Below are 26190 nucleotides of genomic sequence, written 5' to 3'. Positions count from 1 at the left end.
GTGTCGCGCCCGTACCGGACCGGGACCGGCAACAGAATCGCAACCCTCGGTGTTGCGCCCGCACCTCGCTCAGCCAGTGAGCGGAAACCAGTCTGTATGTGGGATCCGAACCCTTGGCGGGAGCGCCGCCGCGCTCCCAAGCGGCGCACTGTAGCAGTGCGCCACCGGGCTGGCCCATAAGGACATTTCTTAATTCACATAACAAGGTGTCCAGTGGTAGAGCGAGGGTCATGACGTTGGTTGATTTTGCAACTCAGTGATGTTATAAATGACTCCGACTCCTTTCTTCATCCACTCTGTCAACCACAGCTTCATTCTAAGGCTACTTTCCCTTATGGTCACATGATTTCTACTGATGTCAGACAGAGATACGATCTTGTTTGTTCATATCCAGTGGAAAATAGATCACCAGCAACAATCCCACAAAACTTGGAATGTGTACTGCATGCAAATGATGTGGTTTCTTAGGATCTTAAAGATCCCAAACAACCAGCTTTAAAATTTATTTATGTAATTAGTAGTACTCTGAAATAAATCAGAGCTTCCCACTGCAGTGGCAACCATAATATGCCTTGTTTGTATGGAGCTCAAATTTGCAGTAGTTTTTTGACAATAGCTATGCTCGGGCTCTTAGACACTGTACTTCATGTTTGATTAGCATGTCAATGTTTCCCAAGCACTGTAATAGCTCATTTTATAAAAACGTTAGTTGGACAGATGAAAACTCTGAGGATCTCAAGTGACTTGGCCAAATTCCCCACCAGGTAGTGATTGAGCCAGAGGTCACATTTGATCTTCAGACATCATCCCATCATTCTTTCTTTTACATCACATCAATTCCCTCTTCAGCGCTTCAGCACTAGGGAAAAACAGTGGCAATTTCAAAGACATATTTCAAGTTCATACATGATGCTTACAAGCTTAAAATGTCAGAGAACTAGCATTCTTTATATTCCCATTGATAACATTTGCTATTTGGAATTTTAGACTCAAATGTTATAGGATAAACTTGAAGCCCTGAAATCTCATTAACGTCTCCATCTCTCTTCCTTCAACATCCAATCAATTGTTCTGATAGGTGGATTCTAATCTCTAAATCTCTCTTGCATCCACCCCGTTTTCTATTTCCGTAGCCCCAATACACATTCAAGCTCGTGCTATCACACAGTAACATTTTTGTCTCTTTGTCTCCATTTTCTCCCTCCTGCACTTCTTACATGATGGCACCAGATTAATGTTTTCAAAATATAATGTAGATAAAGACATATGTCCTCTTGTATGCCCCAGCTCCCAAAATTTAATAATCTTCCCCTAACTACAGATTAAATTCTTAACTCCATAATCTGTCTTTCAAGGCCCTCAGCAATCTGGTTTCAATATTCCTTTCCAAACCTTGAGACAATCTTCCTTTCTGGGTGAGAGTTGTAGGCAGCGGTATACTGGAGCCAACTCACAGTGGCTTGCAAGAGCCAATTTGATATCTTTCTTCCCAACTTCATGTTCAGTGATGTCACGTTAGTAGCTTGAAGTTGGCCACACAAATCAGACAATGCTACATATCAGAGCTTTTTTCCTTTTTTGAAGAGCCGGTTATTAAATATTTACCAGTATACCACTAGTTGCAGGCTAACAGGGACTAAACTTGAGAATGAGAGTGCAATATGGTGTGGGGGACCAAGATGTTGACACTGGAAGCCCAGATACTGAGTCAAAGATAGGAGGGCCTGGGGGAAGAGAACAAGAAGCAGAATGTCGAAAAATTGTTGGGAAGTTAGACCTTGGGAAAGGTTGAGTTCCCGCAGAAGCAGACTGAGAAAGGGATTTGGGATCAAGTCATTTATTTGGGAGGTGAACCCAGGAAGCAAAGGTAGGGAAGTGAGATAGGGAAGGGAAGGAAGCTAATACAAGGTGCATCGATGAGCAGATTACTACTGTAGGTAGTTGAGGCTCAATCCCACTGGGGACTTCAGGGGAAGTGTGCAGAACATGCCTCATAGTTGCCTACACATGTGGTGAGGAATATCAGGAGTTTATCAAGAAGACAGCTGTGGGTGCTTGCATTATGAAATAGCAGGTATGTAGGGAAAGACTGAATGACAAGGGGATATGAACAGGACATAGACACTCATAGTTTTATGTTTTTCATAGTGTGCTTGGTGGCAGTGGGGCTTTATTTAAATGGTCAATGATAGGGTGGATTCATGCTTCCAACTGTGAATCATTTATTGTTATCCAACACACCCTATTTGTTCCTTCCCGTGGATCTACTCAGAGGTTCCTCTGTTTGCTATAACATCCTTCGTAGCTCTCTCCAATTTTGACAATTTCCTGATTCTTGCAATCCATCAAAGATCAGTGCCACCTCCTTCAAGAGTCCCATCTAATCCCCCTCCTCCCCAATGATGGAAGCTGGGTGACAGTCAAGCCTATCTGAGGGTCCCATGTGGCCTGAAGCAAAAGAGCAGGTAATAAGCTCCTCCTCCTTGGTTAGAATGTATTGGGTTAAAGGGCAGAGACAGAAGCTGTCCTCTGGAGTCATTTCAAATGGTGAACTCCATGTGGGAAGGAACGCATCACTCCTGTTTTTGACTATATATCTCAGAGGCCACCCAGCACAGAGACCTGGCTTGTGGTGGCTGCACAATTGCTGTTGGTGGCAGAGAAAAATGAGTGAATGGAGGGCTGGGTGGACAAAGGGAACTAGGTAGGGAGCAAACAAGGCAGCTGAAGGTGAATTACAGGAATCATAGAGGTGTCAACGACAAGAGCACCTGGGTGGATTCTGAGGATGAACATCAAAGCCTGTAAACAGGCTCCACATATGGCCAGTCAGCACAAATGGTGGGGTAGTTGAGATCTACCCCTCAACAAGTCAGTTGAGATAGCCTGTCTTTTGAGACACAGTAAAATTGCTTTTAACCTCTTCCCACTTGTGGTGCAGCTCCTCTCTTCTTCCAACCTCTGTGGAGGTTATGGGTGGCTTAAGTTTTTCTTAGTCCCCTCTTGCTTTGAGCTCCTACCTCCATGGAATTAAAAGGGTTTGTGAGTTGCTGTGGCATTACAGAATGGCTGCCCGTACTCTCTAGCACGGAACTGCTGACACTTCTTTATTTCTCCCCAAGCAGTGCAGTGCTCGTACAAGTTGTGTGGGTAGCACAGTTTACTGAAGATACGGGATGAAGATATGGGTTGTATATTAGCATGCGGTTTGGCCTCATCTCCCTCAGGCTCCGTGCAAACATTTAATTTCCCTCCCTGTATTACGTGGAGCAATTTTGTTCTCTGAAACCTATCCAACAACTGGTTCTATTTTGCCTCTTCAAAGATGCCTTACTGTCTTTTCAAACGAAGCAGCTGTCTATTCTCCTACTTGGCACATTTGCTCTCTACCTTCTCACCTCCGTGTCTTTGCAAACAGTTGCTTCTGCCTGGAATATTCTTTCCAGAATAGAAGATTTGGCAGAGGTTTGGAAATTCCACTCTTTCTCTCTCTTTATCTCACATCATTATCCGTAAGTAGAAGGGAACGTTGTCCAGATTTATTTCCCTGTAATATTAATTATGACATCACAACCATGTCTGCTCCTGAAATGGCCATAGTTGGTTTTTAAATAACACTTTTTTTTTTTATTCTACAAACTTCTAGCAAGTGCTTGCTTAGGTTTGCTAAAATCATATAAATTGAGCAGAAGAGGAAGCCTCACCCCTTTCCCTCCTCCCCTGCCTCTCACCCTTTCTAACTTAGAGCACTCCTTCTCCTTCACAATGAGAGACCACTTTATCTGGACCTCTCCTATGGGCTTGTATTATGGATATTTATTTTAAAATCATATCACCCTTAGTGAACTGTAACTCTGCAAAAGTAGGGTCATCTTCCTTCTCTGAAATTCCAGTCGAGCCCTGTACTCATAATTGACACATATTAGACTTTGAAAACATCCAATTTATAACCATGAATAAATGAATGAATGTGAAGCTGTGGCTAGCCCCTTAGAGATCTGGAGAGGCTGCCAGGGAAGGGGCATACGGTACCCTCCCCCCTCACTTCTACTGACTATGGGCTCCTGATAGAATCGATAGGCAACTATTTATTTATTGAAGACTCACTGTGAAATGCACAGAGGAATTTCCAGGACTGAGATATTTTTATGATACCTTTATACCCTCTATAGCTTCCTGCCACCAAAAAGAAATAGCTTCCAGGACACTTTTTTCTATTTGTTTTTGTGGAAAGGCTGGAACTTAGAAGTAGGAAAGTGAAATCAGTAAAAATACTCAGGGCTGTCATCTCTACATCTAGGATTTTGCACTGCCAATTCACATTTTCAAAATGAGTTATTTTTATGTACTTTCACAGCAGCCAGCACTGCAGTGCCTTGCATATATTATATACTCAATGAGTACTTGTCAATTGATTTTGTACAAGCATGTGACAGCATAAATATGTTATGAAAAATGAGGAGGCTGAGCACCAAAAGAGTCAGGATTCTTTCTCAAAAAAATACACAGTGGTGGAACTTGGCTTAAAGTTCAAGTTCTCCTGCCCCCTGCCCTGCAGTATCTGTAACCAGGAGACTCTGATAAGGCAGTTGACGGACAATATTACCTTTGCTCCCTCACTGCAATCGAAAGCATTCTTAGCTTTTAGGTAACCCCCACTGGCTAACTTGCTGTGGAGTTTTCAAGAGCACAAGGATCATCCTTTTCACTATTAAAAGAAGATGCTCTTTAATTTGAGGATCCTGTTGAACAATGCAGCTTTTAGGAATGGCCACAATTTTATGCTTCGAAATTTTCGGTAAGTGACAGCCAGAGATTTGGGTCTGACTTAGGAACCGTGATGATAAATGAAATTATACTTGTATTCTGCATAGGAATACAGACACAAAAGGCCTTTCTGCAGAGTGCAGTGCCACGCTCTACTCTTATTTGAGACAGCTGTCTCTAATTCCGACTGAGCTTTCATTTCTGAGTCCTCTGTAACGAGATTTATTCGTGTACTGTGGGGGAAGCTAACCGCAGCAGGTATAACAGACTAAATGTTCTTGACATCTTTCATTTGTGTACATTCTAAATGAGCAACTGGCTGAAGGAAATTAGAGGAGCTAATTTACACAGGGCCTTCAGTTTATACCTGGGTTTTCTGGAAAACAATAAAACATCATTCTGGGGTGTCAGGACTAATCAACTCCTTTAAAAAAAGCAGACTCCAAGTAGCAACTAGATAAATATTTATGAAACTGCTCTAAAGGAGCCTTATATGTAATGGGGATAACAGTATTTTTCTTTTTTACACAATACCCAAATTTGAAATCTGTCCCTGAAATTCTTGGTAGCATGCGCAAAGGAGGCTGTCTCCAATGAATTCATTCTAATGGCTTACTTCCTGCTTATAGCCATTGAACATGCAGTTGAATATAGCATGGAGTGTGTCAGTGGGGAAGGGGAAGGGTACAAGGGAGATGAGTTAGCTGGGTAAGCAAGGCCATCAGGTGCAGACATCGTTGCCAGAAAACTTCTAGAGTAGTTGCATGTTACCAATCAGAATTTTTCCCAGTCTCAAAACAACCTTTTTGACTTCCTAAAGAAGCTTCTAGTCTGAAGGTTTCTTCCACTATTAGGAAGCAGACCTGTGACAGTGACCCTGGGCCTGCCTTCTCTGGACCATCGGACAGCTCTAGGTTCTCTGGACTACACCATTAGCACCACTTCTTTGGTGAAAATAAAGCTCTCAGAAGCCAGAATGACATTGTAAATGATATTGCAAATTAAGCCCATAGCATTAGACCTAGGTGGAACCTAAGAGCCATAGAATAATGCCTTCTCTTATTTTATGGGTAAGGTAAATGAAGCCCAGGGAGATTATAGGGTTTACCAATTAGTGCTAGAGTTAGATCACAGAACCCAAGAATCTGGAGAAAAGCTCAGGTTTGGAAATCTAAAGAAGTAGGTTCAAGGACCGGCATCACCACTTGCTGACCATATGATCTTGAGCAAGTCACTACACTTTTCTGCAATGTTGCTTCACCTATAAAATCGAAAAAAGATAATACCTACACTGCCTATATTACAGGGTGGTCGATCATTCACTCAACAAATATTTATTGAGCTCCTACTTTGTGCCATGCCCTGTGTTGGAGATACAGTGATAAATAAGGCAGTAAGAAGCTTCATTCCAGCCACATAAAGTCACAGTCTAGTGATAATCAATGAGATATGTGTGTGAAACCTGTAGAGTGACAGACCAATTTTCATTATTTATTTTATTATTCCATCCAAGTGAGTTATATCAATAAAAGTGTCATAAAATTTTATTCCATAGTTTTTAACAAAGAATCATCACTGAGTTGAAAATATTCAACTGAATGAATAACCAAGGCTTAGAATTTATACTCTTCTTTGAAAATTAGAGTGATGATTGATTTTTAATAATTACTACAGGTGAAATTTTGCAAGTAAAACCTCTTCCAAATAGCTGGGATTTTAAAAATATTTACTAATATTTTATTATCTATATCCAGTAGCCAGACTACATTTCTGAAAATCCTGGCTAGCCAGCTCTCATAGTGAATGGGGGCTGGGGCAAATGTATGGCTAAATCAAGCCAAATCTATGCCTGCTATTTGAAAATATGAAAGCCTCAAGTCATCCATGTAGTTAGAAACTCAATAGTGTGTCTCTATTAAAAAATGAGATAATGTTGAAATATAGCATGGGTATTTTTCTTTTCTACTGTATTAGTTAGCCACACTGCCTGCCAGCTAGATTGAGTCAGAATTGCTGATCTCCAATAAGAACTACAACCTTTGACAAACCCCTCAACAACAGAGAAAAGCTTCCTCTCAACTCTGCCTGTGTTATACTTTGATTTTCAGTCTTCCACAGAGATTCGAGGTTTTTTTTCCATATCTTTTGGGAAAGGGGCGGGGCCCTTATTATACAATATACCACGTGAGTTTACCACTAGAGAGTAATAGGAAATATGTGGTTAGGTTTTGGTAGTGCCACAAAACAGGGATTGTACATTTTCAAAGTGAGCTACCGTATTGCCATGGACATGATAATATAACAGCTTAAGTGAGGCTGAAACCATGCCCACAGGCCTTTGGATCAAACATTTTTAATGAATTAATTTTTTTTCTTTTTTTTTTTTTTTTTTGCAAAATCAATAGAATCAGACACCAAGACTGCTGAAAACACCCAATGCACAGGCTTTCCATCTCACAAACAAGACTCTAGAGTCTGGCTGTGTTTGGATAACAGACTATCCTATGATTTGTTGCCTGTTAGGGAAACCACTTAGAGCTTTTAAAGAAACCACTATAAAAAAATAATCTCGTTCTTTATCAGCGAAGACCAATTTGTAAGTGCAGTTCAATTTCATCTTACAAATAGAAATTTCTTCAGAGAATATTGAGCTAAGCCACGCAATTCTATGGAGGTTATGGATTGGAGTCAGAGGTGACTGGTTTTCAGGTATTTCATTCCAGACCTCTATAAGGGCTCACATAACTCACTATGTTCCCCTCACCCCACACACATGCCCATCCATACACACATGGATACATGGCCATGCATGCTTCTGCAGAGAAGAGAGAAAACGGTGCTCTTTGATTATTCACATTTTATGTCAAACTTAAAATGAATGCCTTTTTAAAAACATGTATCTTAACTTGATTTCAGAAAAACATACGAGGCATGGGACCAGGAATGGAATGGGGTCATAATGTTTCCCTTGGCCAACAGTAGAAATTTTTTTCCTAGTTTGCTATTTTTAGTAATTTAAGATTTTTTTTTAAAGCCACAGATTTTTGACAGTTTTGAGTTTTCAGCACGTTAATAGTAGGTCTGCACAAAGCTAGCCCTCATATGAATTCTTCTATTTTCAGATGAGAAGTTTCACAATTTTAGAATATTGACAATCTAAGGTATCTTAGAAACCATCTAGTCACTCAGTTATCAATAATAATTTATTCCACATATGGGTATGTGGCAACAGTGAGAAAGTTTTCAGATAAATTTTTATTGATTAATTATTATTATCATTAATAATAAAGTAAATAAATTTGGAAATGATTTGTGGTGTTTTTCTTTCACATCAATGGGATCAGTTAAAAGTTTTTGTGAAAACAAAATTACTCTCCCTTGCATGCATTATAATATGCCTTTTTGAGAAGGAAAGACAGGGATGGAATTGAATGTTAGGCCACTGAAAATTCAGACAGCTCCAGTATGGCCCATGGGAAATCTTCTGTTTATAAACTTCATGAGAGTTGTGGAAGACAAAGACATAGAGAATCACTGATTTAGTTCACTTCCTTAGTTTTTCAGATGAGGAATTGAGGCCAGAGATGCCAAATGACCTTTCCAAGGTCACAGTTTATTCCAAAATCTGGGCTGAACTAGACTACAATTCAAATATGTAAAGCTACTGCTCTTTTTATATTCCACTGCTTTGATTACTTTGATCCTTCCAAATTGATTAAGTTGACTAATCTACCCTTGCCCAGTATCCTTTTTTAGATACAGCCAAAAATATCTCAGTAAAGAAAAAAGAAGCACCAGGAAAATATGCCTTAGCTCTTGCATTAACATAAGGTTGAAGAAACATCAAAATTTCAGCTATAAGGCCCTTTGGCCTCTCATTATGCTTCCAGAAGCTAAAGTCTTTATCTCAAATTCTCCATGGGGATCAGAATATCATGTAACACTGAAATTTTTCCTACTCTGGCAAAGTCAGTTCCTGACTGACCATATTTTACTCGAATCAAGCACTTTCTTTTCCAACAAAATGCAATTATACCAGGGAACACATCCAGGTTTCCCCCATCCCCAAACAATTTACCAGAGTTGGAATATGCATACTCCAGCAATGAAAGGCTTCATTCTGCCAATAGTGAATATTCTTCCATTTTCTAGCTAGGAAGATATTTGGGTAAAGCTGATACAAGAATCTATTATTACCTTGGCTTAGCTTCAGAGCATTTAGCAATTTGGGGTTAAGAAATTTCTGTTATTATTTTTTCAAGGGATAAAGTTAATATACGAAACCAGTCTTGCCTTTTTCAAAGGTTCTGATTTTAACACAACTGCAACGACAGTTCTGATGGAAAATCTTCATGGGGTTCCCATCATTTTCCCCAACTTTGTATCCTCCCCATTATGTGTGGGCTGAAGAACGATGATGTGGTTTAAGTCTGGTTTACCAAAGAGATTTCTGGTTTACTTCCTGTACACTTTAGTGCACGAAGGCCAAGAATTTTATGGAAAGATCAAAATAATGCAAGGCCCTGGTTCTGAAGCTCGTGAACCAGAGTAGGATGCCTCCAATTGAGGAATGGGGTCTGTATTTAATAGATGTTTATGCCAGTAGTTTCACCTGGCTAATTCAAGTGTGGGTTTATTTCCAAGAAGCAAGAAAATGCTTGATACAGGCCAGAAAAAAGGGGGCTTGTGTCAGAGGTGTTTCAACGTGATACAATTGTGGAGCTCTTCTACTTTTCTCTAATTTTTATGTAGCTTAGGAAAGAGGTGTGGCAGCTCCATTTTGGAGCCAAGGAGAGAACTATGCGGAGATAGTAAACAGGACAGGAATTTAAATTGGGACCATTGTGTTTGCTTTCCTTCCAGCGATAAATTTTTCTCGTTAGTTCTTGATATCTGTGAAAAACAGCTCTTTTTCCCAAGCTAATATTTCCTGCCCCACCTCCTAAATAGAATTGAGAAAGGTGGTGACTACTCTGATGATTTTTTTAATGGTGAAACAGCATGACTTCTTTCACCAATTGAGGTGAAATTTTTTTTTTAAAGTTCTAGTTAGTCTCTCAAGCCTTTACATGTTGGTATAACCAGTTGTACAGTATCTACCTCTTTACCCTTTTTGTTCCCAAGAATCCTGGGGACTTATTCTGTTCCCACAGAAGAGGCTTGTGGAGAGAGGGGAACTAAAGTATTGGTATAGTTCACTATTACTGTATTTCGCATTCAGCTCTCATAGTGCTGTGGACAAACACTGGTCCCACCAGGTCTTCTCACTAGTTTTCCAACTTGTGGCACTTGACTCAGAGGCTGTGATTAGGATCCAAGGTTATAATATTTTTGTTTCATGTGCATACGTCCAACCATTACTCCCAGCAGCGCAAATACTGTACCAGAGTGGCTGGGCCCTAGATTTCAGCGTTAGCAATACTCTAGGTCATAATCAGTTATCCCCCATGATTCTTAAGTCCTGTGTTCAGCCTGGGCCACAGACCATATTTATTCTTGTCTCAGCATTAATTCTGTTTTGTGGGCCCTTGGTGTCTTTCCTTGTCACCAGAACTTGGTCAGGACATTGAAAATCCATCATGACAAATCTCTCTAAACTCATTCCCAGAAATTTGCTTAATTTCTTATACAAATTGATTTTATTCTGCCCCAGAGACAGAATGATAGTACTAGTTCTAATGATAGTACTATCATTCATTCATCCATTTACTTAAGAAATATTGAATGCCTATTATATCCCAGGCACTGCAATAAGCACTGGGTATATATTAGTGAATAAAACAGGCAGGGTACCTGACATGGATCATATAATCCAATGAGAAGATAAAAAGTAAGCAATAAGCAGACACATGAATATATATTAAAAGTTGTGATCAGTTTCATGAACAAAATGAAGGTACAATGAAGACTACTTAGTATAGTCAGGGAAGGAATCTCACAGGAGGTGGCATTTAAGCCAGTGATAACACTGGCAGTTAAATTTGAATCAAATGTAAACGGAGTTATAGATGAAACTGATGACTGTGGGATTGTTGACCCTGCCACTGTTTGAGAGGCTGTAGATATACAGCCAGAGGAACTTAGTGAAAACAAAGTTCTTGACATAAATGCGGAAAGTAGGAGATTTGAGTATAAAGGTAGAAAGAATACACCAACATCCTGCTTGAATCTTTCCCTTTCATAAATGCTTTGGTTTTCAAGTCAATATAGAACAGAAACTTATTTCAAATTCTTTTCTTTGTACCACAAGTGATCAGAAGAATCTCTTTTCATGACTCTAGACTCACCATAGCAACCACTGATCATGTTGCCTCCAATAAACATTGAAGTAGCAAAAGGAGTTGTTGGCTTTCCTCTTTCCTTTCACAGAAATTGGGGAGAAAAGTTTAGTTCTGTGCAAAATTTTATTCCCTTTTCATTTCCAATTCTACTTCTCTGAGATTCAACAAGAACAACACAATTCTGTATTCTCTTAAATGAAACCTGTACTCCTGTAAGTAGTCAGAAAAGAGAGGATACACCAAAATCCTGCAGGGGCTGAGAGTGGGGGAGGATATTGAATCCCTTAAATTTAGCAGTATGGAGACTCAGCTTCTGTGGGCTCCAAAATGACCAGGAGTCGGAGCTTGAGCTCTAGGCAAAAAATAAGGCCTCAAAATTCGCTCATGAGTTGCTTTTCCTGTTGTTGATGGATGTGAGATCAACAGTTATAGTGATGTTTCCCCAATTCATTGAAACAGAAGGAGTGGAGTTTTCCAGCTATTTTTCCCCTTTTAAAGTAATATTGGAGGAAGTCTTAACCCATGGAATCTTAGTGTGTTATCATAAGACATGGAGTCAAGAGAGTTTCTTTTCTGTAATTTTATGTTGCTTGGGTCTTATTCCAGAAGAAAAAAATATTTTCAAAGCTGCCCTAAATGTGAATTGGGAAAGATTAAGCTGCTGTGTCTTCATTCCAGGCCAGATATGTAAAATATGATCCCCAGAATAAGGCTCTAGTTGGCCCTGAAAAATTCATGAATATCAGTCAAAGGGTTTACTTCTCAACAGTATTCATACTTGTACATTCCAAGTGTTGCTTAATATTATCACTAATTAATATTATCAGAACCAAATGCATAACCAAAATTTATATGTAATACAAATTTCCTGCCTAAATAACATGCCTCTAAAGTTACCAAATGGCTGACTACTATGATCGAGATCTTGGATACAGTGTTGTAAGCATTTTACTAGGGTTTCAATAGAAGAAAGAAAATGAAAGTCTCTTCTAGAAACTTCTTTAGCCAGCAAAATATTTTTGTATATTTACACTTATTTTTTAAATATTTGATTCTTCTTAGTCTAAACATTTTAATTGTTATTTTTACTCATGTTTTGTTACATACATAATCTATTAGTACAGTAGCACATATATTATAAACAATAAAAATACATTACAGAGCCATGTTCAAAATTTTTACTGTTAGGGATATGTAATAAAAAAATTAAGGACCACTGCCTTAAAGAAATTTCCATTTGGAGAGCCTATGACTCATATATTTTTAAAAGCTGAAGACAATAGTACATCTTTAAAATAGGATTGTTGACTAAAATTTTGTTCCACATCTAAGCCGCAAAACACTAATTTCTATTTGTAGTTTAATATGTCATTAGTGTCTTATATTAAATCAATCAATCAACCAATTAGCCTATCAGTCCACAAACTCTCCATTTTTGTGGAAATTCTCTTCCTCACTAACTGGAATCTCTGAAGGGCTTAATCTCACAACATTTCCACTGAAAAAAACATCTGTTCAGCTACTGAATATTAAATGACCCAATCACCACTGCCAGAAAGTTAGATATTTAGTGAAGTGTTCATTTGTCTAAGTTATTTGACATCATGCAGTAGAAACAACAAATTGACTGAATTTGTGATTTTCCTACCTATGATCTTGTCAGCATTGTGAAAAGGCATACATAAATCCCAACAGAGGATTTACTGTTCATCCCAGGTAGGCAAGCTCTTTTCTTAGGTTAAAATTTAAGCACAATCACTTTGTGATAGTTATTTTACTAGTAGTAAAATTAATGTTTAATACATGTGGTAGATGACATTTTCCCTTGGTTATTCATAATTTCTAATGATAGGCAATATTAATTATTGTTAAATACAACAGTACTTTTAAAAGTTTGTGGAAAAGTAGAATTAAAAGATAATACAAATATTTCCATGAACTTTTTGAAGTACCCTGGTACAGATAACATTGGGAATAATGAAAGAATGGGTGCTGTCCATTTTATAGACTGATTATCTCCAATAATGATTGCCACGTTAAAGTAGGTCTCTTTCTGCCTTAGTTTCTGCCCAGGCCCAATAGATACTGACTCTTCCCTCATTCCAAAGTGAGATGCTAGACCACTAAAAGTGGACTTGCAAAGGAGATAGACAAGAATCACTTTTGCAACCCATTGGTTACCACCTTCAGTTTATAAAATGAGTTGCAGAAACTAAGAGAGGGGTTGGAAATTAGAAGAGGATTTTCGGGGAATGTTATCATTAGGTATGATGTGTACACATCCACCCTGCAACTCCCCATGGAGGGGGTAATCTTCCCTCACTTCAAGCCTAAAGAGAATGGCTCCAGTGGGACCAACATCTTTAATAGAAGAGATTGAGGACACAGTAAACTGGCCTGTACCTGAGAAATCTAAAGTAAAAGAGACTGACTAGCAAGCTCTTCTAACGTCAGAAGAAGAGAAGAGTCTATACTACTGTGGACCTGACTCTTGTTAGAGCAAAGAACATGGAGGGCTTCTCATGAACCAATATGGAATGAGAAAGAGACCTAGCATGATATTGTTTCAGATCATAGCAAGAGACCTCCTGGAGGGGTGAAGAGATATCAGCAAAAAGAGGCTAGATGTATCCTCTTGGGTGCCAGAGGAAATGCAGTTGTCTGCATCAGGAATTGATGTGAGAGCTTCTTAGTGGGGAGGGAGTTCTCCTAAGGACCTCCAAAAGCACCCCACAAGAGAACGAGTCAGCCTCAAACACCTACAGCAATGCTAGATTGCTAGAACAGAACCAGACTTTCTCTGGCTCTTAACTCCTCACCTTCCTTTGGCTTCACTTAGAGGAATTGAAGGCAAGGAAACAGGAGACAGCTCATGGCCCCTCGTCCCCCATAGAGGAGGCCAGCTTGAATCAGGCATGAGCTGGAAGGGAAAAGATGTCAACATGCAGTGCATTTCTTAAGGTTTTTAAAAAATGATTATAATAATAATAACAATAATAATAATACACGTTATTTTACCGACTCTTGAGGTGGCAAAATAAGCAGAGGGTATTGTTTTGTTTTGCTTTGTTTCTGCAAGTTACTAGAAAAGCTACAGGGCCCATTTTATTTCATCCAGGGACAAAAAGAACAAGCCTCCAAGAACAGAGTTGAAGGGTAGTGGGGGGGGGGAATGAAATTATTTTCTATTGTGAATTACAAATTCTGCTTGTAGAGTCTAATGATTTCAATAATAATAGCTAAAATTTATCAAATGCTTTATATGCCAGACACTGTCTGCTTTATATGTATTAAATCATTTCATCCTCACAACAACCCTGTAAGATTATTATACTCATTTTCTAGGTGAGAAATTTATGTGCAGAGAGAGGTTGAGTAATTTACTCAAGGTTGCATGACTAGTAAGTGGCAAAGTCACTCACATAACTATTTCAAGCAAGTAAGAATTCAATCTCTTTCTACAAATTTTTCTTTTCTCTCAAACATCCAAAATACTGGATATATAAGATGTAAACCATATCCATATCAATTTCTATGCATTAACACTTTGCAGAGACACATGAGGCTAAATGTAATTAGCTGTTTTGTTTCAAGAATAAAGTAATGAATCACCATAGTACATTCTTAAATACATATTTATCCCTTTTTTTTTTTTGTAGGTGTGGACAACCACTACAAAATAAAGTACAGTTGAAGGGTCGTGACCTCCTTACTCTAAAGAACTTTACAGGAGAAGAAATTAAATATATGCTATGGCTGTCAGCAGATCTGAAATTTAGGATAAAACAGAAAGGAGAGGTATGTAACATTTTCTTCTTACTTTCTGTTACTACCAATGGCCTTTTCAAAGGCAGCCTTCCCAAAGAAAAAGGGAAAAGAAAATACATTAAAATTCCTAAACAGTATCTAAGTAATGAAACCTCATAGTTAAGGTAACTGATTATCACTGAGTGTACAGGCATATAAAAAAAAACACAAAAATCAGTTACTCAATAAGTCATTGCGCTTTTTTCAAGTGAAGTGCTGAAATTCGTTATTAACTGGATCAGAACCTCAGGGATAATTTGTCTGGAAAGATTTAATTTTTTTACCTCCTTTCTTTTCTCTGTATATTTTCTATCAAGTTAAAAATAAAGATAATACATTTTCTCCTAGCAACACATTTTAATTTTGGAAGTATATTAGATATATAATCGTTAGGATAATGTCTAAAAAAGATCACAATGATGTGACAGTGTTTAAAAAAGCATTTCAATTAGCAAAGAAACAATTAAATGGTAGCCAAGTAGGGGAAGAGACAGGATATGGTGCTCAGCTGTAAGCATTATTCTGCATTTTGAGCAATTTATGTTTGAAACACGCTGAATTAATGCAGTTGCTTCATTTAGACTGCTTAATTGTGAAAGTGTTTTCATAGTCCAAGCTTGTTCAAAAGCTTTTTTAAAGAGTTGGTTTCAGGTTGAGAAAGTTTGACACAACCTTGATTTTTCTATCTAGTTGGCTAGCTCTCCAAGCTCCTAAGAACAAACTGAGAACAGGAGTGACCCCAACTGCTATGGGCTGACGTTTTTATAGAACATCTGAAATGAGGAAAAATGATCTCCCCAGATCCCAGACCTTTGTTTTTCAGTTCGTGTATGAGGAGGGTTAGCTGGCAGGAATCTGTTTGTTCTAGAACTCATCCTATCGAAAAGTCCATCTACAGAAGAGGAAGAAGGAAGAGCCCCACCCCACTCCCAAACTCTCCAGATTGTTTTCACACGACTTCCAGAAACAAAGCCTTTGTACTTCCATAAGGATACATGATGAACGTGTACTGAAACTCTGCGGCTTCATCATTGACCTAAGTAGGAGTCTTAGTGCCCAATGTTATGATAGAGTAGAATGTTCCTAACTGAGAAAATACCTCCAAACCAAGCGTCTTCAAGGTCATTGAAAATGAAATGGGGGTTTCAATGGAGTTAGGTAAAAAGATGATTCCAGTAGGAAATATTATTATACTTTGGAAGAAGAGCCCAGGTTGAATCCAGAATAATTAATACTACTTTCTAATTTGCAATTGCAGATCAATAAGCTGTGGGAGTTACTGTTCCCTTCCTCCATTTGTATAGAACATGACAAAACACTTTAAATTCATTTTTTAAAAACAATATTTTGAACACTTATTTGGAAGCAGTGATTAATTATTCTATGTTTTCTAATAATGTGAAGAATAGCTTTGAGACATAATCTTCAGTATTGGATATAAGATATATTTTGCAGTTTAATTGTATTCTTGTCCTTGATTTTCAGTATTTGCCTTTACTGCAAGGGAAAGCCTTAGGCATGATTTTTGAGAAAAGAAGTACTCGGACAAGATTGTCTACAGAAACAGGTGAGTCTACTGACAAACCCACACTTGTGTTGAAGAGGGGGACTGAAGGGCAGGGACTTGGGAGGGGTAACCCAGTGGGGGGATTTGTCTGGCTCTTTAGCAACCACAAAGAGAAACATTTTCACCGGGAGCAGCAGTGGAAGCCTGTGAATGCTTTCCCCAATTCTCATAAAAGCTGCAAGCAGAAAGATTAGCTTCATCTGAAGGAGTTGCATGAGGACTTGAGTAGAAGTCCCACATAGATCTTCATGTTTGGGGCAAAATGTAGCTGGGCACAAATTCTCAGGCCTCAAATTCGTGTGGGAAAGAAATGTGTCCATTTTTCTAATATGTAAGGAACTCTTTCTTGTGTGTCCCAATTCTGCTGGATGGTGGAAATCTAATCTCTGCAGCATTAGGCAATATTCAGTCGTTTCTGGGTTTACTTTGTCAATTTTGGGTCTCCTCTCCCTTTCCCCACAGTCATGGCTAAATCCGGGAGGGTATCTGAATGTCAAGACATCTACGGATGTGGAGATCTGGTCCTTGGTCTGCTGGGACTTCTGTATTCCCATTGCATCTTGGCTGTCTCCCATTTACTGTGGGGTTTGCTTCACTCATTACAAATTATGAGAAATCTCGTGGTTTGATTCTCTCAACCTCTTGGCAGCTCTCCAAGCCACACTACTGCAAGCATTTCTATTCTATTGTTCCTTTTTCATGTTGGGTTCCAGGGAGCTCTATAACATTTGCTGCCTCCTAGAGCTCTGTCTTAAAAGCCAGACACATGTGTTCTCAGTTCTGGCATTGCCCAAAGTCATCTGAGATTTCCACCTTGCTCCCCACCCTTCAGAAGTTGGCTTGGGGGACACACAGCAGAGTACAGTGTGAAAGGTCCATCAATTTCTATTTCTGTTGCTGCTTCTTTCTCATTCCATTTCTTCCCCTTCTAGTTCTCACTATTGGAGGCCAAGCAGTAAAGCAGGAGGAAAGATTGGCTCTGACTGTCCATGTATTCTCGCAAATCTATTATTTGTGCCTAGAATGCTAGGTTGTTGTGACTCAAATTTTCTTTGCCCCCAAGCTATTATCTCTGCAATGAGTTTCAAAAAGTATATTTTGAAACTCATAAGCCATAAATTGCCTCTTTTCTTTCTTGCTGCAGTTCTGCTTTATTGGACCTCCTTAGAATCAGTAATATGACCACCCAAATGGGCAATCAGACAGGGCCGAGGAAGAAGTACCACAAACAAACATATTGGTTGATTTTTCAAATGTCTTGTCCTACCTTACAAGCATCAGAGCTTTTTAGGGCTTAGAAATGAACAACTGTTACATGCAATTTTTTCCTTGTAATGATCAATAATGAGGTTCATCAATGTATTAGTCAGTCTCTGTTGCTTATAACAAAATATCTGGAACTGGGTAATTTATAAGAAAATGAAATTTATTGCTTACAATTTTGGATGTTGAGAAGTTCAGAGTCTAGGGAACACATCTGGTGAAGGTCTTCGTGGTGGTGACAGTGACCCAGGGGTCTCAAATGGTGGAGCAGTGAGAGAGATAGTTCCTCATACCCTCTCCTTTTTAAGCCCTCAGAACCACTCCTGACCACCATTATTACTCTGTAGTGACTGCATGGTCCTACAACCTAATCACCTTTTCAAGGCCCCACCTTTCAACCACCACAATAGAATTTCCCACCCTCTTAACGCAGTCACAGTGGAGACCAAGCCTCGGACACATTAAACTTTGGGGGGATACAATTCAGTCTATAATAATTAAATAGATAACAAAAATAAAATTCAGGGGGATTAAATTACTTGCTAAATTTAATTAATACAAATAGCACCAGGATTCAGATCTCAAGTCTAATGTTATTATTGCAGTGCCCTTGCCTCTTGAGAGAAGGAAGAAGGAAGAGGGAAAATATATAAGGTGTCACCCTAATCTTTAAAGTCTTAGGAAGAGAACAGATGAAAACATTTTGCTCTTTAAAGCTGGCTCCTATAAGAGATTATGTTGGCATCTGACAGATAGTAGGGAAAAAAAATAATAAACAAGTCAGTAATTCTCAAATTCTGCTCCCTTCCAACACTGGTCTTCCATGACTTGTGCAGAATTTAATTTAATTTAATTTAATTTTGGGGGGTCGTTAGTACTTAAGAGAGATGGTCTTTTACAAAGTCAACAAAAACTGGATTAATACATAGAAATTTCTCAATTTTAAGTATTTTAAAATAAATTTTTCTTAGTTGTTCGTGTTTCTACCACTTTTCTCTCTTCAGATATTATGTCTGATATCAAAATATCCCTGAATAAATGATACTTCACCATTCACAATAATGTGGTAGTTAAGCTATTAATAAAAACAAGAGTGAGGATTTAATAAGTTTTTGGGATGCGGACACTGTGCCACATGCTCTACAGTAATTACATGGCTAATCTCACTTAATCCTCATGACAACTCTATGAGGGCAAGACCACTGAGGAAAACAGGCTGAACCAAGTTCAGCAAATGTCCCACGGATACATAGCCAATAAATGGCAGACCCAGGATTGGAAGCTATTATTAAACGTATTTTTTAAATGTCTAATTTAGCCGGCCCGGTGGCGCACTGCGCTAGTGCGCCGCTTGGGAAGCGTGGCGGCGCTCCCGCCAAGGGTTTGGATCCCACATACAGACCGGTTCCCGCTCACTGGCTGAGCGAGGCGCGGGGGCAACACTGAGGGTTGCGATCCCGTTGCCGGTCCCGGTCCGGTACGGGGGTGACACTGAGGGTTGCAATCCGTTGCCGGACACGGAAAAAGACAAAAAAAAAAAAAGAGTTAAATGTCTAATTTAACTCAGGCATGTAACAGTCATGTTTTATTTTAGCAAAATTATTTCTACAAGAGGAATTAAGCATTCTGTTAAATGATGGTTTCCTATAAAGAAGTCCTCTGAAACCTATATAGAATTGCAAACCATAACAACAGCTACATGAGGAAAGGAAGATATGACTGTTAAAACTTACAGTTCACAAGATTCGGCATTACCCCCATAAGTACCCACGGGTCTAACTGCCTATGGCATCCTGCCAAACTCAACAGTAAGAGAATCAGTCAGAGTGAGTAGCTGCCTTAAATACTTACAGAAACAGTAAATTCCATTCAGAATCATGGCAGAGCATTTCTATCGTGTATGTGTGCATCTTAATAGTTGTCATTTGGTACAATTTTTCAACAGGTACAACCTGTTACCTTGGTGTTTAGAATAAAAATAGAATGTGATTATAATTATTACTGCCCCAGAGTTGTGTCAGCCCATGGGATGGAGTAATCTTCAAAAGACAGTCCTTAAGGATTTCATTCCAAGCCCGAGTTTCAGAGATGTAGCAGTATTTCTACTTATCTCAGAGAACAGAAAAAATTCTCCACCCAACTAAAACTATATTGTTTATGTAACATGTTTATTAAAATGTAATACACCTATAGAAAAGTGTACAAATCATTAAGTGTATACTTTGATGAATTCTTACAGCGAACATATCATTGTAACTAACACCCAGATAGAGAAACAGAATGTTAATAGCACCCAGAAAAGCTCACCCTTTGTATTTCTTTCCAACAAATACTTCCCCCATCCCAGGGAAACCATTATCCTGGCTTCTAACATCACAGATTAATTTTGCCTGTTTTCACACTATATATAAATGAAAACATTCAGCATGTGCTCTTTTATGTCTGGCTTTTTTCGCTCAGCATTATGTTTGTGAGATGTATCAACGTTGCTCTGTGTAGTTGTAGATCATTCATTTCTTTTCCGCTCTTTGTGTACGCCTGCCTGGCAAGCCAGTCAATCCTCTTGGGTGTCTACTGATGATTATATTCTTTTACTGCAAATTAATTGAGCAGATAGACGGATTCATTTATTAATCTCGGTAAGTGCAGTAGCTGATAGAAAAATGCATAGGGCATTCAAAGAGATGGTTCTTTTCATTATTTAACATTGGTATTTCATTTCAAGGTGAAATGGAAGCTGATGCTTTAGTAGCTGTTTCAAATCACCTTTACAAAGAGACAATATAAAAATCATGATACTATTCTGCAGTTATGAAAGCCAAGCACAGAGAGGGTATTGACTGCCTTAGTTGTACCAGTAAGAGCCCTCAGCACCCTCATATTTCTGGTGAACAAATTCAATTTATACCCTTTCTTTCAAAGCTTGGAGTGATTTGTGAGGAAAAGAATGGGCAAAATAAGATTTACTTTTATTTTTCCAAAAATAAATTAAGAAATTAACAGAAGAAATCCTTTGTTCAAAGATATCTGATGTGAAAGCATAAATACATGAAACAGATAAAAAACAGGCCTCTCTGGATGAAGGGTGGAGGGAGAGTGGAGACCCTGTCCTTTTCTGCTGTTCAAAACCTTCCGATGATTCCTTATTTTACACAGAGTAAAAGCCAAAGTCCCGATAATGCTGTACATGTTTCTCCCTCAGTTTCAGGCACATACCAGGCACAGGCAGCTTCTGGTGGTTTCTCAGAACCTAGAACACCTTTCTGAAGCACATATCACCATCTAGGCCTGATAAATTGCCGAATGCTTGACCTGTGATTTCAGACTGAGGTCTGAGGCTTCTTTTGATCAGTGACAAAAATTGCAAAGGCAGTTTTTCTCACAGGCGACATCCCCCATTTTGTCTCTTTCATGGATTGCTAAAGTCTTTGGCTCCTACATGTGAACACTTTCTGTGACCTCTCTTCCTGTCCCTATCTCATAAGTCCGGGTTCAATGTGAATCTTTTTTATAGTATAAAGAGGGAAATGGAATGTCAACAGACTAATCCTGAGTTGCTGTAGCAAATTGACTTCTAGTCAAAGAAAGAGCGTGACCTGGAACAGACTTGCCAGGAGGTCTTAAACTCATTTGAAATTTTCCTCCATAGTCCCCAGCCCTCAATGGTACTCATCCCTGTGCTAGGCACATAGCAGGTACACAATAAATACTTCCTTGATGAATGTGCAGTATTCATATTTGTTTGGGTGACTTTGCCTGTTCATAAATAAATGTTCAAGAGTTATTACTGATTATAATCATCATTATTAACTTCCATTAACTCACTTCACAGCTAATAGAAATTTCTGGGGTTTTTTTGTTAACAAAATAATGGGGTGTTTGCAAGTGAGAAAAATAGGTCCTCGCTCCAGAATCGAAATCCCTCCTTCATTCAACAAGTATTTATTGAGCACTTACTATTGGTCAGTCTTTATTCTAGGTGCTCAGGAATGATACAAATTATAAATAAAACAGAGGAAAATCCCTGCCTTCACGGAGCTTACATTCCAGTGGCACATAGACAATAAACAACAGACATAATAAATAAATGGATGATATAGTATGTTGGAAGGTGATAAGTGCTCTCAGCAAGAAGAATGTGCCTTGAACTGGGGGAGAAACGTGTACGCTATTACTGGAACTTCGGCTTTTACTCTGAGTGAAATAGGGAATCATTGGAAGGTTTTGAACAAAGGAAGGGCATGATTTAACCTGCATTTTAGAAGGATCACTCTGACTGCTCTGTTGAGACTAGACTGTGGGGGCAAGGGGTAGAAACAAGGCAGAAGCAGTGAAACCTGTCAATAGGTAGCTGTAGCATATAGGGGCTGGGACCAGGTTGGTAGCAGTGGAGGGAGTAAGAGGGACAAATTCTAGATATATTTTGAAGGGATAGCCAGCAAGATTACTGATGTATTGTATAAGAGAGAAATGTCAAGATTTCTGTCTGAGCAACTGTGAAGGCTGCAGGTGGAGCAGGTTGGAGGGAGAAGATCCAGAGCTCAATCTTAGACGTATTGAGTTTGAGATGTCTATTAAACATACAAGCAAAGATGTTGAAAAGGCAGTTAGATATGAGTCTGGAGTCTGGGAGTGAGATCTGGTGTAGAGGTGTTTGAGAATCACCAGCATATAGATGGTATTTAAGACCATGGGATTGGATGCAATTACAAAGGGAGTGAGTGTAGACCAAAAGAAGAAAACCAAGGACTGGCCTTGGGGCACACCAACATTTGGAGGTCAAGGAAAATAGAAGAAACCAGCAGTGGAGACTGAGAAGGAGCAACTGCCAAGCTAGACGTACAAGCAAGAAAGTGTGGTGTACTTGATGCTGTGTGAAGAAAGTTTATCAAGGATAAAGTGGAGATCAAGTTTGTTAAATGCGACTAAGTCAAAAAGAAAGAGGACTGAGAAATGGCCACTAAATGTAGCAAGGTCAAGATCATTGGTAACCTTGGTGAGAGGAATTTTGATGTAGTGAGGCAGGGGGCGGGGGGGGGGGCTGAAGTCTTATAGGAACAGTTCTCATAGAAATGAGAAGAGAGGAACCAGAGAGAGAAAGAAAGAACAGAGTTTTGCAGCAAATGGGAGCAAAAAATTAAAGGGATACCTGACAAGGGAAGTAGGGCCAAGAGAAAATTTATATATTTTTTTTATTAATGAGTGAAAAAATGAGAACAGATCATTCAAGAGGTAGCTGATATAAGGTGTTGCTTTGCCTCCCATGAATTTGTCACCCCTTTTCCTCTGGGTGATGGAGCCACCAAAGATTACTCAAAGACCATCTCTTCTGAGCAGTGAGAAGCCCTGAAAAGGGGTTAATCTCCTGGAACCCTCAAGATAGAGGCATTCCTTCCATTTGGGAAATTAACCACGAATTGGGGTTCTCTTCCTGCATTTATTCTCCAGACCAGGAAGTTACAGTAAGAGAACATAGGTGGGGTTTTTGCTAAGTACAGTTTAACAAGTTTAACAATAGAAGATGGTAACATTCAATAAGACAGGCAAGGTGACCTTCCATAATGCAGTTTGCAACAAAAGCTTGATTTTAGCAAACATTCTCTTCTTACAGCAATTTCCCAGTATCATTACATATCAATCAGTAACCTGTCTGTCTTTTAGCCAGCAACCTTGCTGTGTTACAATTCTTTATCTTACAACAGAGACTATATAGCCTGGCGAAAATTTCCTGTCCTTTGCAAGGTCAATATTTGAAACTGCAAGGCTTTGGAAAACCAGGCCCTGTGAAGTACATTTGCTTTATGCATACTCCACAATAAGGGAGAAAGAGAAGAATTGCTAGAGCAACGTCCTTAGTAGGCAAGAGGAGATGGCTTCTAGTGCATGTGTGGAGGCATTACATGGGGCATGGAGAATTCATTTACGCTTAGCAGGAAGGAAAGCGGAGTAAATGAGTACCGATGCTGGCAGGTAGGGAAATGTGGTGGCTTCTGAAAGTTCTCCACTGATTGCTGCAGTTTTTTCAGTGTCGTAGGAAGCATATCAGATATTCAAGGGATCTTAGGACTTTAGGCAAACTGTCTTATTTTGCAGATGAAGAAGACAGCGTCCAGTTCCACTATCTTGTTTTTGTAGATCACAATGTGGGTTGACTCAGGGGCTGGCTCCCGTATGGCAAAGCCTAAGGCTATAGGGACTTAAAAACAGTCTTACACAATTTTTAGATTGACTCTCTGAACCCCTTTCTATAAAATTCCTCTAATGATATCTACTGTGCACTTTCTCAGAGTGAGGAATTCAATGGAAGAATGTTTATAAAGTGCCAGCACTTGATCACGCTCTATGAATACTCATTGCTAGGATCAGAACATAGTGGCCTCTAATTAAAAACCATTTATCAGAACACTTTTAAGTATAAAGCAGTTAGACTATAATTATTTCATTTTATACAGTAACAGAAATAAGGACTACTGCTTTGTTGTGGGTTTGTTTGATTTTTACTTTTTATTGTGAAAGTTTCAAATAAACAGAAAAGTAGAAAGATTAGCATAGTGAGCACACTAATACCCCTTACATCAATCTAACAATTATTAATATGCTGCTGTCTTTCATTTGTGTATTTATTTTTGTCGCTGAAGTATTTTAAAGTAAATTAAAGTTATGACATTTTATCGCAAACTATTGCGACTTCTAAAAAAATAGCATTTTCTTTTATAGCAACAATTCATTATCACGCCTAGCAAAAATAATGATTTCTTTAATATCATCTAATACCAGTTCATATGCAAATTGTGTTAAGGCTTCAATGGGGTGTTTCGTGAGAACTTGAGTCAAATTCCCCTTCATGGGTCTAAAATTCCTAACCCCCCAATTTACCATGCAATTAATAATTTCTTCCTCCTTCACGAGAAACAGATGGTATTAGCAAATTGTGACTGTTGTATATTTCCCAAAAGATAAGTCAGGCACATTACAATAAGGAGGAGAAAGGTAATGTTTGCAAAGTTCCTCAGACAAGTCTCTGTCTTGTAATTATGCTTATTTTCCTTTAATTATGTACTGGAGAAAGCCTGCTCAGTGAACCTGTCTCAAGTGGGGTAGTAAAGTTCTGATTGGACATCATCGTTTCATATAATTTTGCTCTAGGGACTGTGATAAAAGGGCTCTGCTTATGCCTACAGAATTTAACTGTGACTTGGAACAGAGCCCTCTGTGTGTCATCCTCCTCAGGCCAATGGAACATGATGTGAGGTCAGGGCAGGAAGCATCCTCACGTGTTCAGGTATCTGCAATAATCTCACTTGCTCAGAGGGTTGCAAAGCAGTGAGGGTAATGCGTGAGTGATGCTTAGCTTTGTCCTGGCTGGAGGATAAAGAAAATGGTAGAGTAACCCTTTAACTTTGCTGACTCTTAGTCACTTCAAACCACCAACTCAATGCTTACTTTATTTTATTTTCAAGCTTTTATAAAAATTAAGGTACAATTTCCATATTGACAAATACATATACCCATGTAACCCCAAAACTCTATCAAGATGTAAAACATTTCCGTTACTCCAGAAAATGCCCCAATGCTCCTTCCCAGGCTCCAGAAACAACCTCTATTTTAATTTCTGCCACTCTAGGTTAGTTTTGCCTAGGCTAGAGTGACATACAAATGGAATTATACAGTATCTACTCTTTTGTGTCTAGCTTCTTTCATGCAGCATGTTTGTGAGATTCATCCATATTGTGTGTATTAGCAGTTTATTCCTTTTAATTATTGAATAGTATTCCATTGTAATCCATGATATCCCATATTCATACTACAATTTATTTTTCCATTCTCCTGGATGGACGTCTTCATATATTTTAAAGAATCTAAACCAAGCACAGCCCCCAAAAGGGAAAAATGCCCTGTTATTTCCAGGTCCTGAACAAGAGGGTGGAGAAATGAGTACACGTCTGAAGGAGAGTTAAGTGCTTGTGCACAAAATTTCATCTATTCCCTTCAATTCCTCGTTTTGCTTTGTCTGGGAATTCCCTATCAGAAAGGTTGGAGAGCTTTAAAGATTTTGACTTTTCAGTTGAGATGGTGCCAATTCCTTGTTTAGTTCTTTTTTTCAAAATACTTTTTTTTTTTCTTTTTCTTTTATTGTAGGCTTTGCTCTTCTGGGAGGACACCCTTGTTTTCTTACCACACAAGATATTCATCTGGGTGTGAATGAAAGTCTCACAGACACAGCTCGGTTTGTAAATCTTTTCTTCTCTCCGAAGCTTATTTCAGAATCTGGTGGATAAATTTCAAAAAAGAAAACATGCTTCTCTTTAAATAATATTTTTTTCTCTTTATCTCTTTATCTGGTGTTCTAAATGCCTCTCCCTCTTCCTCTGGCTGCTTTCCATGGGTTAAGATCATTTTTTCTTAGCAATTCTTTGAAGAGCCTTCTGATTATTAAACTTTATACTTAGTGAAACTTAGACATCATCAAGCCTGACTCTTACATTTAACAGTTGAGAAAATGTT

The 26190-nt window shown here is 38.8% G+C and overlaps 1 protein-coding gene across 1 annotated transcript in view; it reads left to right on the top strand.

Moving 5' to 3' along the window:
- Positions 1-4507: 4507 nt before the first annotated feature.
- OTC (ornithine carbamoyltransferase) overlaps positions 4508-26190 on the top strand; it is a 56356-nt gene continuing 34673 nt past the window's right edge. The window contains exons 1-4 of the mRNA XM_008579578.1: positions 4508-4798; positions 14708-14846; positions 16341-16422; positions 25825-25912. Of these exons, the coding sequence (XP_008577800.1) occupies positions 4722-4798; positions 14708-14846; positions 16341-16422; positions 25825-25912 (386 nt within the window). The 5' untranslated portion in view covers positions 4508-4721. The remainder of the gene's footprint in view (positions 4799-14707; positions 14847-16340; positions 16423-25824; positions 25913-26190) is intronic.

The sequence above is a fragment of the Galeopterus variegatus genome, unplaced genomic scaffold (assembly GCF_000696425.1).
Source record: "Galeopterus variegatus unplaced genomic scaffold, G_variegatus-3.0.2 Scaffold1915, whole genome shotgun sequence".
In the NCBI taxonomy this organism is placed as follows: Eukaryota; Metazoa; Chordata; class Mammalia; order Dermoptera; family Cynocephalidae; genus Galeopterus; species Galeopterus variegatus.
The sequence above is the reverse complement of the archived record's forward strand: the minus strand, read 5'-3'. Positions and strand labels throughout refer to the sequence as shown.